Source organism: Paroedura picta, chromosome 6 (assembly GCF_049243985.1).
Source record: "Paroedura picta isolate Pp20150507F chromosome 6, Ppicta_v3.0, whole genome shotgun sequence".
Taxonomy (NCBI): domain Eukaryota; kingdom Metazoa; phylum Chordata; class Lepidosauria; order Squamata; family Gekkonidae; genus Paroedura; species Paroedura picta.
The window spans coordinates 80,115,835-80,129,224 of NC_135374.1; the positions used below are offsets into that span (position 1 = coordinate 80,115,835).

At 39.7% G+C, this 13,390-nt stretch overlaps 1 protein-coding gene across 4 annotated transcripts in view; it reads left to right on the top strand.

Moving 5' to 3' along the window:
- The window catches only part of ANOS1 (anosmin 1), a 263,372-nt gene that overhangs the window by 214,630 nt on the left and 35,352 nt on the right, over positions 1–13,390 (top strand). For all 4 annotated transcript variants that reach the window (XM_077343277.1, XM_077343278.1, XM_077343276.1 and 1 more), the window contains 4 exons: positions 1,406–1,468; positions 4,890–5,112; positions 10,939–11,123; positions 11,307–11,436. In XM_077343277.1, the coding sequence (XP_077199392.1) occupies positions 1,406–1,468; positions 4,890–5,112; positions 10,939–11,123; positions 11,307–11,436 (601 nt within the window). The remainder of the gene's footprint in view (positions 1–1,405; positions 1,469–4,889; positions 5,113–10,938; positions 11,124–11,306; positions 11,437–13,390) is intronic.

Below are 13,390 nucleotides of genomic sequence, written 5' to 3' on the forward strand. Positions count from 1 at the left end.
ATTTTTTCCCTTCAAAAGAACTCTTAGTATTGGTTTTTCCTTTAAGAAAGTCTTTCAGTAACTAGAAGCTGGAAAACTTTGCATCTAATTAGAAGAAGAGTTGGTTCTTATATGCTGCGTTCCCTTTCCTCTCCCCACAGCAGACACCCTATGAAGTAGGTGAGGCTGAGAGAGCCCTGATTTTAGTGCTCAGTCAGAACAGCTTTATCAGTGCTGTGACGAGCTGAAGGTCACCTTGGTGGCTGCACGTTGAAGAGGAGCAGGGAATCAGACCGGGCTCACCAGATCAAAAGTCGGCACTCCTAATCCCTACAATACCACTATAATAACAAATAGGATACTCCTGAAACTGTCAAGAATATTTAGGTAATATACCTAAGGCATATTTATGTTGTGCACAGAGCAGAAAAGTTGAGTGCAGAAAAGTTGAAGCTTAGGAGCTTGGCTGCAGGATTGTAAAGTGATTGTAGGAGTCATCCTAGTTTTTGCTGCTTACCATCTAATCTTGACTTCAAAAACTATAAATTAACAACACGTATTGAAGAATTGGGACAAATTGATATTGTATCCCTGGGTAGTATGATCTAGAGATTGTTTCTGTACCTTTTCCTTTGCTCACCTGAGAAACATTTAGGGTTGTCAACCTCCTGGTGATTTTTGGAGTTCTTCCAGACTTACAGCTGATTCCAGAATAAAATTATAAGTTCTCTTGGAGAAAGGGGCAGCATCATACCCCTGCTCACCTCCCTTTACCTCCTCCCCTTGAGTCTGTCTTTCTTAGGCTCTGCCAAGAATTGGCAGCCCTAAGAACAAGAGTTTTGGTACAAAATGATGGCCGTTGGACATCCTGCCAGCAGGGGGAATCAATGATTGTTAATGTGAATAACGTGAATACCATTTCAAGGTTTTTGCTAATATAGAACTTTGATACCAGATGATAAACAAAGCAGTTTTATTATAAAGTACATGCAAAGTGTTATTACATTATCTTATCTGCTTTGCAAAAAGAAATTCCCATGATGTTTCTGGGCTGTATGGAGCAATCAAGTAAAAAGGAGCTATAATTGGAAACTTGATTAAACAAGTATGTTGATGGAACTTACCATAAGAAACAGATGCTTCTGTAGAGTAGGAAAATCCTGGGAACGTTAATCTAATCATGGATCAGAGTGACTTGGGTTTAGCACAAATGTAATATGCAATTTGGAGTGCAGTCTGTCTTTACATCTAAGTTTAACTTTTGTTTCATGCAGCTATTGCACATTTTTAGTCTTCCAAAGGAACTGCATATAAACATTCTATTATTATTGCCATTGGTCCAAGCAAATATCCAATGCCTGGTATGTTGAACAGGATGTGAATGTGATCTCCTTTTCCTCCTGACTCTGTTTATGGTTTTTTACAGTGTCTGGAGCCTTGCAAAGAGTCTTGGGACTTGAAGAAAAATCATTGCCAAAGTTTCTGTGAGGTACGTCATCTCTGTCTCAAGGTTCTGTTCTGTGTAGTTGATGGTTGATGATGACAGCCAGTTAATAGATCTTTACTTTATTATTCTGTATTACAAATTACAAAGAAACTATATAACAGAATAAAATTATGTCAAATGAGAAGTTTGTTATTAAGCTGGTGTATGTGAGGAGCTAGAGCTCTTCTGTCACAGTAAGAGCCATATTACTTTTCTTTTTTAATTAATGGAAGTGCTTTGTGGATTGCTTCTTGTACAGTCTTGATGAACTACCTTGAGTCTCAGTGAGAAAGACTGAGACTCTTACTGAGTCTCAGTGAGAAAGACATAGCAAAAATACAATAAATAAGCTAAATGATTCAAAACATACAAGCAGGTCCATTGTACATGTAGCTAGGTGAGTACATAATGCTGAAGATAGTTCTAAAGCATGCCTTCCTAAACTAGATGCCTTTTTAATGATCTGTTAAACTTTCTACACACAGAAGAGACTCTATTATGAATATGATTTCATACAAGAGTTCCCTACTTGCTTTCTGATTGTTTTGGGCTCATGGCTGTGACATTTCTGAGACAGCAATGCATATTTTTCTGGGGGAAAAATATATATATTTACAATTTTGCATTGGTATCAACGTGTCATCTCTGTGTGTTCAAATTCTCTTTTAGCAAAACTTTTGTGTGTAGCCCTAATAATACTTTACTTTAACAATAAATTATTTGCTTTTTAATGACTGCCTAGCATATTGATTACTAGCTTATGAGACAGCCATTCCACATTGTCTGTTTATGATGGACATACACTTCTTGTTGCATGAATACTATCAATGTTGGGGAAGCAAGGTGGAATATCACAAGTTTATTCACCATATAGATTTTAAATTCATTTACTGCATGCTTCCATTTAGCGTAGAAGTATTATGCTGGGTTGTTCATTGTTTCCATCCTTCTTTGTTTGAGACTAGATAGTAGTATAGATGGTTAATCTAGCTCTAGTTTTGTCTTGTAAGCAAACTAGCAACAGTTTAGTAATTCTTGTTGCCATCTCACTCTTTGGGTTTTAAGGTTTAAGAATATGTGTCTACTTATATAAAGAATAAGGAACCCTCTTTGTATATTATATGTAGGGTGTAAATCCAGGGGAGTGAGTAGAGGTGCCGGACCCTGTCATGTTTATGCTTCATCCCCATGCTTTCTCGAACATTCCCAGTCATGAGGATGGAACCTATGTATAGGTGCTTTGGTTAGGTTTCAGTGTTGATACATAACTGGTCATGGAGCATCTGAAGAGATTTATAAAGCAACAACCAAAATCAGTCAGCAATGGAACTCACATTTTGAACAGCTCTTATATTCATATGTTAGAAGTATATAATAATATAGATGTCAAACAAGAAGGTCATCTGCTTTTGTGGAGATTTTTCTGCTCTACTTTCAGTTTACTTATATTTCTTTAAAACGTCTGAAGACTGTTCTCCTCCCTGGGAGATGTAACAAACAACTTGGCAAGGAAGCCTATTTCTTCAATCTATAAATATAAAATAAAACTATTAAGCTTGTGCACAAGCTGTGCAGCAATAGAGTTGGCTGAATGGAGAGAATTAACTTTTCCCTATTGTAGTTGGGATCTTCTAGCGTCCTTGTTTAATTAGCTCCAAGCTCAAAGTTGCTAAACTTGGAACTTAAAAGGGTGGTAATAAGAGGCTGCACATTGAACAGCTTGCTGAAAAAATGAGCTGTGAACTAGGGTGAAGAAGAGAAACTTCAAAGGAATGTTATGCCTCAAGGGACTATAAAAGATTTTTAATTAACTAGCTGCAAATTTGTGATGTTTTATATAGGCCCATACCCAGACATGTACACCTGCTCATCTGTCACCCCAAACATAAATCACAAATATCAGATACATTTTGTTTTGATTAGCCTCTGCCCTTGTCAGCTGCAATCACAAATTGCCAGTGTCATTTTATTCGGCATTATGTCTATAGATTAGCAGTTTAGCCAAGAAACTGGAAATGGAAATTAAGCAAGCCTAAGAATGCTTGCATAGTTTGGTACTTTATTGTGAGACTTGCACAAAAAATCCATAGTGCTGCTGTTGCCACATAATGCTGTGACTCAGAGCAACAGTGGAGGATCTGAACTCAATCCGTGATGCAGATGTGCTTCTGATACATGTGCAGAAATGAAAAACAGGGAAGCTCTGAGCCATTCTGAAATAATGAAATAGAACTAGAAGAGCATCTTATTACCCCTTCAAGTGGTCGCAACAGGCCACCTGGAATCAGAGGTATTAGGTGCTACATATTTCTTGAATGACTGCAGAATACAGTTTCATTGTAAAGAACCAAATTATGAGTATTTTGAAAGATAGTTCGGTGTGGTAAATGATAAAATGTATACACAAAACATCTAAAGTTTTGTGCTAAAAATTTAACAGCACATTAACCTAAATGCTTTTTCCTAATGAAACGTTGCTTCAAGAGAAGGTTTTGGAACAGAGGGAAAAAGGGCAGTGGCCTGTCATTGCCTGCTGTAGACTTTTCCCTGCTTCCTTGTTTATCGCCTATATCCTACCTCCCTTTCTGTTTCTTTTTTGTCTGTAACTTTCCCCATCCTTCCATTCCTGTTACTTTCAGTTTCAAAGTGCAACTGTGTCAACCATTTTGGATTTGCCTAGGCATCTACAATTGCTTAGGTGAGGGGTGGCCAAACTATGGCTCTCCATGTGTCCATAGACTACAATTACCATGAGCTTCTGCCAGCATGTAAGCTCATGGTAATTGTAGTTCATGGGCCACCCTGCCCTAGGATAACTAATGAGGTTGCCAAAATTTGATGCGGTGATGTTGCAGTGTCTTGGATTTTAGTTTTCTTTTGCCCTTTTCATTGCAAAATTTAAGATTTTTATTGCAACCTGTGAACTTCTCCAGGTTTGCAGGAATACTTCTGAGTCTGTACCTAGCCACTCTGTTTTGAAATTTTCTTTTAAAAATACACCCTCTGGAATAAATTTCAGAACTAATATATAGATACCTGATATTATATCACTGTTTTGCTCTTGCCTTGAATTGCCAGCTATCAACAGTGGGGGCCGTGAAGTGTACAAGATAACAATTTGTGTCATGCCAGGTGGAAAGGTGCTAGTATGTTTCTCAACCTAATACATTTCCTTTTTTTCTTTAATTCTGAGCAAATTTCTAGGAACCATATAGAAAAGGAAAATGGAAGCAAATTAAAAGCTACAAAGACTGATAGATCATTAGCTTATGATCCATTTTCATCTTTGTGCATGGTACTAACTGTATGTAGAAGCTAAACAACTCTATGAATCACGACAGCTGGAAATCTGACATTTCTTTCCAGAAATATTTTGACAGTATTTCATTATTCTACTAAATGCTTTGTAATTTCCTCCCCTCAGCCTCTTTTCCCCAAGAAGAACTATGAATGCCTAACTAGTTGTGAATTTCTGAAATACATCCTGTCCGTGAAGCAAGGAGACTGCCCAGCTCCTGAGAAGGCCAGTGGCTTTGCGGCTGCCTGTGTTGAAAGCTGTGAGGCTGACAGTGAATGCTCTGGCGTGAAAAAATGCTGCTCCAACGGATGTGGACATACGTGCCAAGTACCAAAGAATCTGTACAAAGGTAGAGATTGTTGGGAGGTATTCTTCTTAGAGCTTGCTAGAAATAAAGCAGCTTTCATTTTAGAGCAGGATTATGCGCTGCGTTGGATTGTGAAAAAGAAAGGAAAGAGAAAAAACAAAGCCTTCCTGTGCTGCCTGTCCTACAACTAGTTTGTGGATGAGGACTTGGGAGCAGGTTCTTGGACTCTTGTGCTCCTTCATCCATCTATACTCATGGATCTGTTTTCCCACATTCTTTCCAGTTGAACCTCTTGGGCACAAAAAAGACGGGTAGCTGCTTAAACCAAGATGCTTGTGCAAGATATTGTGCAGGAAATTTATGGGCACTATGATATAGAGAAAGGAAAGACCTTGCTAAAGATCTTGAGCAACAAAACATGTCCAACAAAACAAAATCCTGAGGAAGAATGCTTGTACTCAAAAGCTCATGCCTTGAATAAATCTTTGTTGGTCTTAAAGGTGGCATTGGATTCTGATTTTGTTTTGTTGTGCACCCACTTTTGCGAAGTCCGTTTATTTTTCTGCATCTGTCTTTCTAAGCCTGCGTATGCCAGTGTTAACTGAGGTTACTGTCAACTTGTGGTTCGTCTTAAACAGAAATGGTTGTAAATGATAAAGAACTTCTGAGTAGTAGTGAACCCTAGTTACTATTTAACCATAAAATTAATGTTAAATATGTTTTGATATTGGTAATGGGGAAGAGTGTAGCCTAATGTTTGATCTAATCTCTTAACCATTGTTGGAAGAAGACTGCTGCCCATTCTTTTTAGGAGTATATCCCAGAATAATCAGTTCTCGGTAAGGGAGTGGGAACAAGTGTCTATGCAGCAACTCTAACTGTGTAATTCTAGCACAGTGCTTATGTCTGTACACGGTGTGTACCTATATGTTCCATTTCCATTATTAGGGATAGTGCTAGAGATCTAGCCAGAACACATACACTGTGTACATATATCTTGATTTTTCTCTTGCTTGTGTCACCAGAATATGGCCCATGTTCACAAAATGAAATAACTGCTATTATTTTTGTAGGAAGGTATTAGCAACAAACCACTATAAAATGGGTGTGATAATATACATGCCAGAAATACATTTTATTAATCTCTTCTGAGCTTTATCTAAAGGTGACCCTGAATGGATTGCATATTCTATAAGAGAAGTATTTGGATTATTTTTAATAAAAGCAAGAGCACAAAATATTTTTAATTTTGGTATATGTGTCTAATTTAAATTCATCATTTGGGTTGAAAAGCACCAACTGATTTGGAATTAGAGCTTGAGCTCTCTGGTTTTAGTGAGCATGGGATTAAGCCCTCTGTAATCATGAGAAGATGATTACTGGTTGTTCATTTTACTTGATTAAAATGAGTTTTGATAAGACATCTTATGCACATAATCAAAACGCCATAAAATATGGAGTTGTCATACTGCACAAACTGGAATTGTCACACAGCTCTCTAAAGCGGTACAGTGTCAGCCACACTAATTGCACTTATATAATCACTTTAATATAGTAAATTCTACCATGTGTTGACATAGATTAAGGCTTGGAGGCATTTTCATTTTTTGCTTGCCCTGACAATGCTGTAAGAGGCAGTACAGAGCAGACAATAAACAGGGAGACAAGTACCATGCATCCTTCAGATATAGTCCTTGTAGGACAGATCCTCACTGCTAGAGAAAGAGAAGCTTAAACATAGAACAATGCAAGTACATAACACAGTTTTGCCTGCATTTCAATCTGTATTGCAGTCATGCTGATTATACTTTTTCTAATTCTGTCAAATATCACTAGTAAGTTTGTGGCTGTTAAGTAACACCTTAAGGAAAGGCCAAATGTACACCAAGACGTACCTAAGACGATTTGATTCAATAATGTAAAATATATAACATAAATATGTTATTTATATGTTATATCACAGTGGTCCCCAACTCCTGGTGCGAGGATAGGTACCGGTCCATGGATCTGTTGGTACTGGGCCGCAGCTCCTCCTCGTCCTCCTTCCTGGCTGCTGCCTTTGGGGCTTCCCTGCCACTCTGCTGCCAGCTCACATTTGGTGCTCTCCAACGGCCGCCATGGCTGGGGCTCCCCCTCGGTGTGGCACTGTGCAGCCGCTGCTGGCAGCGACCTCCAGAGGGCAGCGGGAAGTCAGGTTGGGGACCACTGTTATATCACATATATGCCCCCTGCAGTGCACTTTGCTCTGCGGGTAAGAATCTGCTGATGATCCCAGGACCTCAGGAGGCACACCTGGCCTCGACAAGGGCTAGGGCCTTTTCGGTCCTGGCTCCTACCTGGTGGAATGAGCTCCCTGAAGAGCTGTGGGCCCTGTCGGAGTTCTGCAGGGCCTACAAAATGGAGCTCTTCCACCAGGCGTTTGTCTGAGATCGTGGTGGCTTGGGGGCTAGGATCGGGCCACCCCAGGGGGGGGGGAAACCAGTATTAGACCGGCCTGGTTCCCCAGATTCTTCCACCAATGCCCAATTATCCATCTACTCTCTTCTGCTCATCAAGTGGGTCTGTGTGGGAATAGTTATTAATCACCATCGTTATGATTGCGTCATTGTTTATGGGGAATTTTAATGGTTTTAATGTTATTGTAGTGAATTACTGTGAACTGCCATGAGCCGGTCTCCGAGAGTGGCAGTCAGACAAAACGAATAAATAATAATATTTTTAGCAGTTTTAAAAGGATTTAAAATTCCATTAGCTTCAAAATATCATCAGAGGGCCAAATCTATGTAATGCTTCTTTCCAATTCACTAATTTTATCAAACAAGATTCTTTAATCTTTCAAAAGTTCAGACTTGTTTTTTCTTCCTTCTAGGGCAGATAATTGCTTTCCCTTTAGAATACGGAAGACACTGGCCAGTTTGCCTCATATTCCACTGGTGGACAGACATCAAATTAATCAACCTGTTTGTGTCTGTTTTCCAGCCCAGGCTGCTGCACTCATCAGAAGCAGACACCCAGCTGATGAGGGATCAGCTGAAATTTGGCTTCTGATATCCCACTGGGCACATTTCACTCTGTACACAGCAAAGAGCTTGAAGGGTTTGAATCACAAGCCAGCTCCTAGTAAATGGGCACCTGAAAGTTGGGGATTTCTGATCTTACATCCTGGAAATTTTGCTGCCTCTTAGAATTAATCTCCCTTTGGACTTGAGCTACAGAGAAAAATAAATTCCAGCTCTTTTTTGTTTGTTTGTAATGTAGAAGGCAAAAACATTGCTTCTGTTCCTACCCAGCTTGGAGGGGAGGATAGAGGTCTCTTTTGTTGCCAGACTTCTGGAAATGACCCAATATACACTTTGTAGTTTGCTTTCAATGACTTTTACCGCAACAGGGTAAAAACCATAACTGACTGCAGGCCTGCAGAAAGACCATAACTGATGACAGGATGCTAATATAACAGCCGGGCCTTCAGAGTACAAGGACTAACAAATACTAATACAAATACTAATACAAGCAGGAGAAAAACAATAGGAGGTAGGCTGAACTACAACGGGAAACACTCAATAAACCCTGAACACTAGAAAATGTACCACAGCCCCCTCTAGCGTACAAGTGGGCTAAACAACTCTTTCACCAATATTTACAGTAACTAGACACTCAGCTGGCAGTCATGTCTTCAGCACCTTTGCAACTTCACTATGTAACTATTTTACTGAGGGATGAGGTAGATAAGAACCCAAATCCCAGCTGATCTCCCCTCTCAACTCAATTGCAGTTTGGCTTCTGCCCAAGAGATTGCTGAAAACTCTTAGTGAAACAGCTAAGATAGATTGAACAACCACTAGAGGTAGCAAAATACATGTGGAAAAGAAAAGATGTAGTAGGGGCACCCACCTGATTAAATAATGTGCAGAAAATCTCACAGGCCTGGATGGTGAATAAAGAGGCTATCCATGAAAGCCCAAAAGCTTTACATTTTCATAAGTGAGCATGTGGAGTTTGGAAGACTTATTTGTACTACAATCAAGAATGATACTGAATTGTTTTACCCAACAAAAATCACATTTCTGAATGACTGTAAGAACATATCTGGACATAAAATTAATTATTCTGGTGGCACTGGAATCTTCCAAAATACACTGTTGATATGCTCTATCTCTTAGTGATAGAGCCTCTTGTGGCACAGGATGGTAAGGCAGCAGAAATGCTGTCTGAAGCTGTCTGCCCATGAGGCTGGGAGTTCAATCCCAGCAGCCGGCTCGAGGTTGACTCAGCCTTCCATCCTTCCGAGGTCTGTAAAATGAGTACCCAGATTGCGGGGGGGTAAACGGTAATGACTGGGGAAGGCACTGGCAAACCACCCCGCATTGAGTCTGCCATGAAAAAGCTAGAGGGCGTCACCCCAAGGGTCAGACATGACTCGGTGCTTGCACAGGGGATATCTTTACCTTTTACCTTTATCTCTTAGTGTCTATGAGATTCATCTGCACATCATTACTACCATCAGAGTGGCTGAGTTATTTTCAATCAAGTGAATCCAACTGACCCTAATGAAAAGCAGATGGAACTTTTTTTAGCCTGCAAATTGGGGAAAACAACCCTTATACATAACAATTAAAGAAGAATGTTAAAAAGCTGAAATATGAGCTGATTTTAACAGTTCTTTTTACAGTACATGAAGGCTTCGGTATCTATGGTTAAAGTTGTGTGCTAATAGGGGCTTGCATACTGGTTTTTATTCTTGGTGATGTAGAATTGTTCATTACATATATATGTTGGTTTATTATAATAGATTTGTGTAATTGGAACACTTCGGGGAACGGTTTATTTTAGATCTCTAGAAAAGGCAGTTTGTTTATTCAAGAAAGTGTAGGAGCTGCAAAGATAAACCTCAGATTTTGCAAATTTATAAATCATGTTGGGAGTGAGTCAAGTGAATCAAACTCATGTCTAACACAAATCCCAGCAGGACTGGAGTTGTTTGAAAAAATGGAGATATACACTTGCATATAGTCTATGGGAGAAAATACAGTTCCAGAAAATGAAACTGCAAGTTGCAATAAACAAGGACTTGCTGCTAAACCGGATAGTATTGTATTGAGACCACCATTTCTGTATTTCCAAGGTGCAGTAAACTTATCCACATCCTAATACTGCAACCTTGTGTACTTCCCTCCAGTGCCAGCCAGGTGATGTTGAGCAGGGACAAAGAAATATTCATTGTGTTGTCGGGGTATATAATTTTGCATATGTTGGCGGATTTGAAATGGGATTCTGTTTTCAGTGGCAGTCCCATCTTTGGAATAAGTTATGGAGCAGTTATTTCAAAGTGAAGGCTGAATTTTTCCGTCTTTTTTATTGTTCAGCTCACACCTTTTAAAAGGATAAAATGGAAATACAGGTTAAAAAGAGTGAGCAGCTGTTCCAGGATTACACCATGGCAGAACAAGGATTCGAATCCAGTTCTCCCAGAATATAGTTTGACTCTATAGACATGACACAATACTAGCTTTAATTTCTTCAAAACTTAATTGTGAAATTTGTTAAAAATTTTAACCCTTTCTTGAGTGAGGACTGATCATTACAAATCTTTATTTCTATTGAATTATTAATAAGAGTCAGTGTGGTAGAATAGCTGAGCCAGAGCCAGCCAACTCTGAAAACTGGTTCATCTATGAAGCTCAATGGGTGACTTTGGGCAATTGATTCACTCTCAGCATAACCCACTTCTCACAGCTTTTGGGAGAATAAAATGAAGGTGGGGAAGAGAAGAATAAAATATTATAGGCAAGGCAATGTATATCATTTGCTAAAATTACCCTGTGTACATTATGCAAAGACTTCTTGCTTTTATGTATTGCTATATTTCAGGTGTCCCTTTGAAGCCCAGAAAGGAATTAAAGTTTGCTGAACTTCAGACTGGACAGTTGGAAGTTAAATGGTCATCAAAATTCAATATTTCAATTGAACCTGTGCTCTATGTAGTACAAAGGAGATGGAACTATGGGATTCATCCCAGTGAAGATGATGCTACCAGTTGGCAAACTGTGGCACAGGTCAGTTTTTCCTAATCACCTTTTATTTTAAGTTTTCCTTTGTTAATATATTTGATTATTTATTTATTATTTAAGCTTATATTCCTCCTTTCCACACCGTGGCACTGGCCTCCTATGCACCGCCTCGGTTCTCCTACCTAAAGCAATGCAAAGTATGATCACTATAAATGTGTCTCTCAACAGACCACAGATGAAAGGGTGCAATTGTCTGATATTAGGCCTAGCAGGTGGTATCAGTTTCGGGTGGCAGCCATTAATGTGCATGGAACAAGAGGTTTCACCGCTCCAAGCAAACATTTCCGCTCTTCAAAAGGTTTGTGCTAATTTCCTGCATTTGATTTTCTAGATTCCCCAAGAAGTACAAGCTAATTTTTAAAGTATTTTTGGACCTGCTGATTTATTGCAGGATTTTCTGTGCTCAATAGTATGAATGGCCTCATAGTTTTGAAATTGCTATGTACCTTGAAGATGCTACTAAAATTTTATTCCACACTGGATGTCAGAATGAATGACTCACCTTTCAGTTTCTCTCAGCATTAATAACAACACATCTGAAGGACCACCTATTGTCCTATGCCCCGTGCAGGGCTTTATGCTCTGTGGGTTAGTTACCTGTTGGTGGTCCCTGGCCCCCGAGAAGCTTGCCTGGCCTTGGCCAGAGCCAGGGCTTTTTTGATCCTGGTCCCAGTGTGGTGGAATGATCTCCCAGAAGAGCTGAGGGCCTTGTGGGACCTTTCAACATTCCTCAAGGCTTGCAAGATGGAGCTTTTCCACCAGGTCTATGGTTGAGGCTAGGGCATGGAAGATCATACCCCTAGAAGAGATTGTCACCGGGCCAGATCATTGGTGCTGGCAGACTGCTGGCGTTCATAGTCCCCTATGGCTCACCGAGAGGCAGTCTGTAGTGGCTGAGGGGGTGGGAGATAGTATTGCTGCCGGGGTATATATTTTAACAGGGATATTATACAATGTTTTATGTGGGGTTTTATTGTGTAACCTGCTGTGAGATGGTTTGCCGAGAGCGATGGGAAATAAATCGAATAATAACAACAACAATTGGGGTTCTATTTATGACACTGAACAGAAAAGTAACTGAGAGTTTTTGAACATGTTGCTTTGATCCAGAAGATCTGTTTTGATCTGTGATATGCAGGGCTGGGCTGTGTTGATTAGGTAGTGTGTGGTTAGTCATTCTAGCATCCTGCCTGCTGCAATGATGGGTCCCTGCTACTCCACTTATTGCCTCTCCTGCTGCTGCTCCCACACAACCACCACAGCAGTAACCTGAAGGCAGTGGTGGTGGAAGGGCCTGCTGCACTGAAGCCAGGCTGGCTGCCATCTGTGGGTTGCTGCTACTGTGGTTGTGCATGGGCTCTGCCATGGGCTGCGGGAGAGGCGGCAAGAGGAACACTCACCATTGCAGTGGGTGGTAGCTGGTCACTGGCCTGAGGTGATGGCATCTCCCCACTGCTCCGCAGTACTTCAATTACTACTTCTGATGCCTAGGGTATTGCTGAAGATGTTTTCACATCAAAAAATCAGTTCACAAACTTGGGTTTTGCTTGAGAAATACAGGGTTTTAAATATATGACTTTTTAGTTGTAAATGTACTAGAATGACTTTGATGGCTCAGATCAGAAGACTTTCTGGGTGAGTCTCTGAACAAAAGCCCATCAATCTTTTGATAAATTCACAAGCAAGATACATGATAACAGTGTATTTAAATATTTAATGTTTACAAATATATTAAAATCTAGATATGCTCATAAAAGCTATTCATGCTCTGTACTGTTTTGTTATAGAGTACAAAATAGCCCTCATATGCAAAATTTCATATGCTTCAATATTCTTGTTGGCTTCTCTTACCCAACTAGATACTATGTTGGTCCCTTTGGGTTTCTTTTTAGTTAATCCACTGTGTTCCTGCTTGATTCTGAGAACCTGTCTACTTATCACATTTCATATGCAGGCTTGTACATGAGCATTAGGAAAATCCCACAAGGACCAAACAGCTGCTCTTAAAGTCACAATCATAAACACAGTTACAATGTCTGTAAAACTCTTATATTTTAACATTTACAATAAATTGTTAAAAACATATAAAACGTTTCATTAAAAATATTCAGTTATGAATCAAACTAGATGTGATAGCATCCATTGGGTCTGACCTACATATACCACCACCATTTTAAAACGATTTAAAAATCCTGCGAGGGCCTGATCCTGACTGAGCTCTTTGTGCTACAGGCTGAGATGCTCTTGCTTTA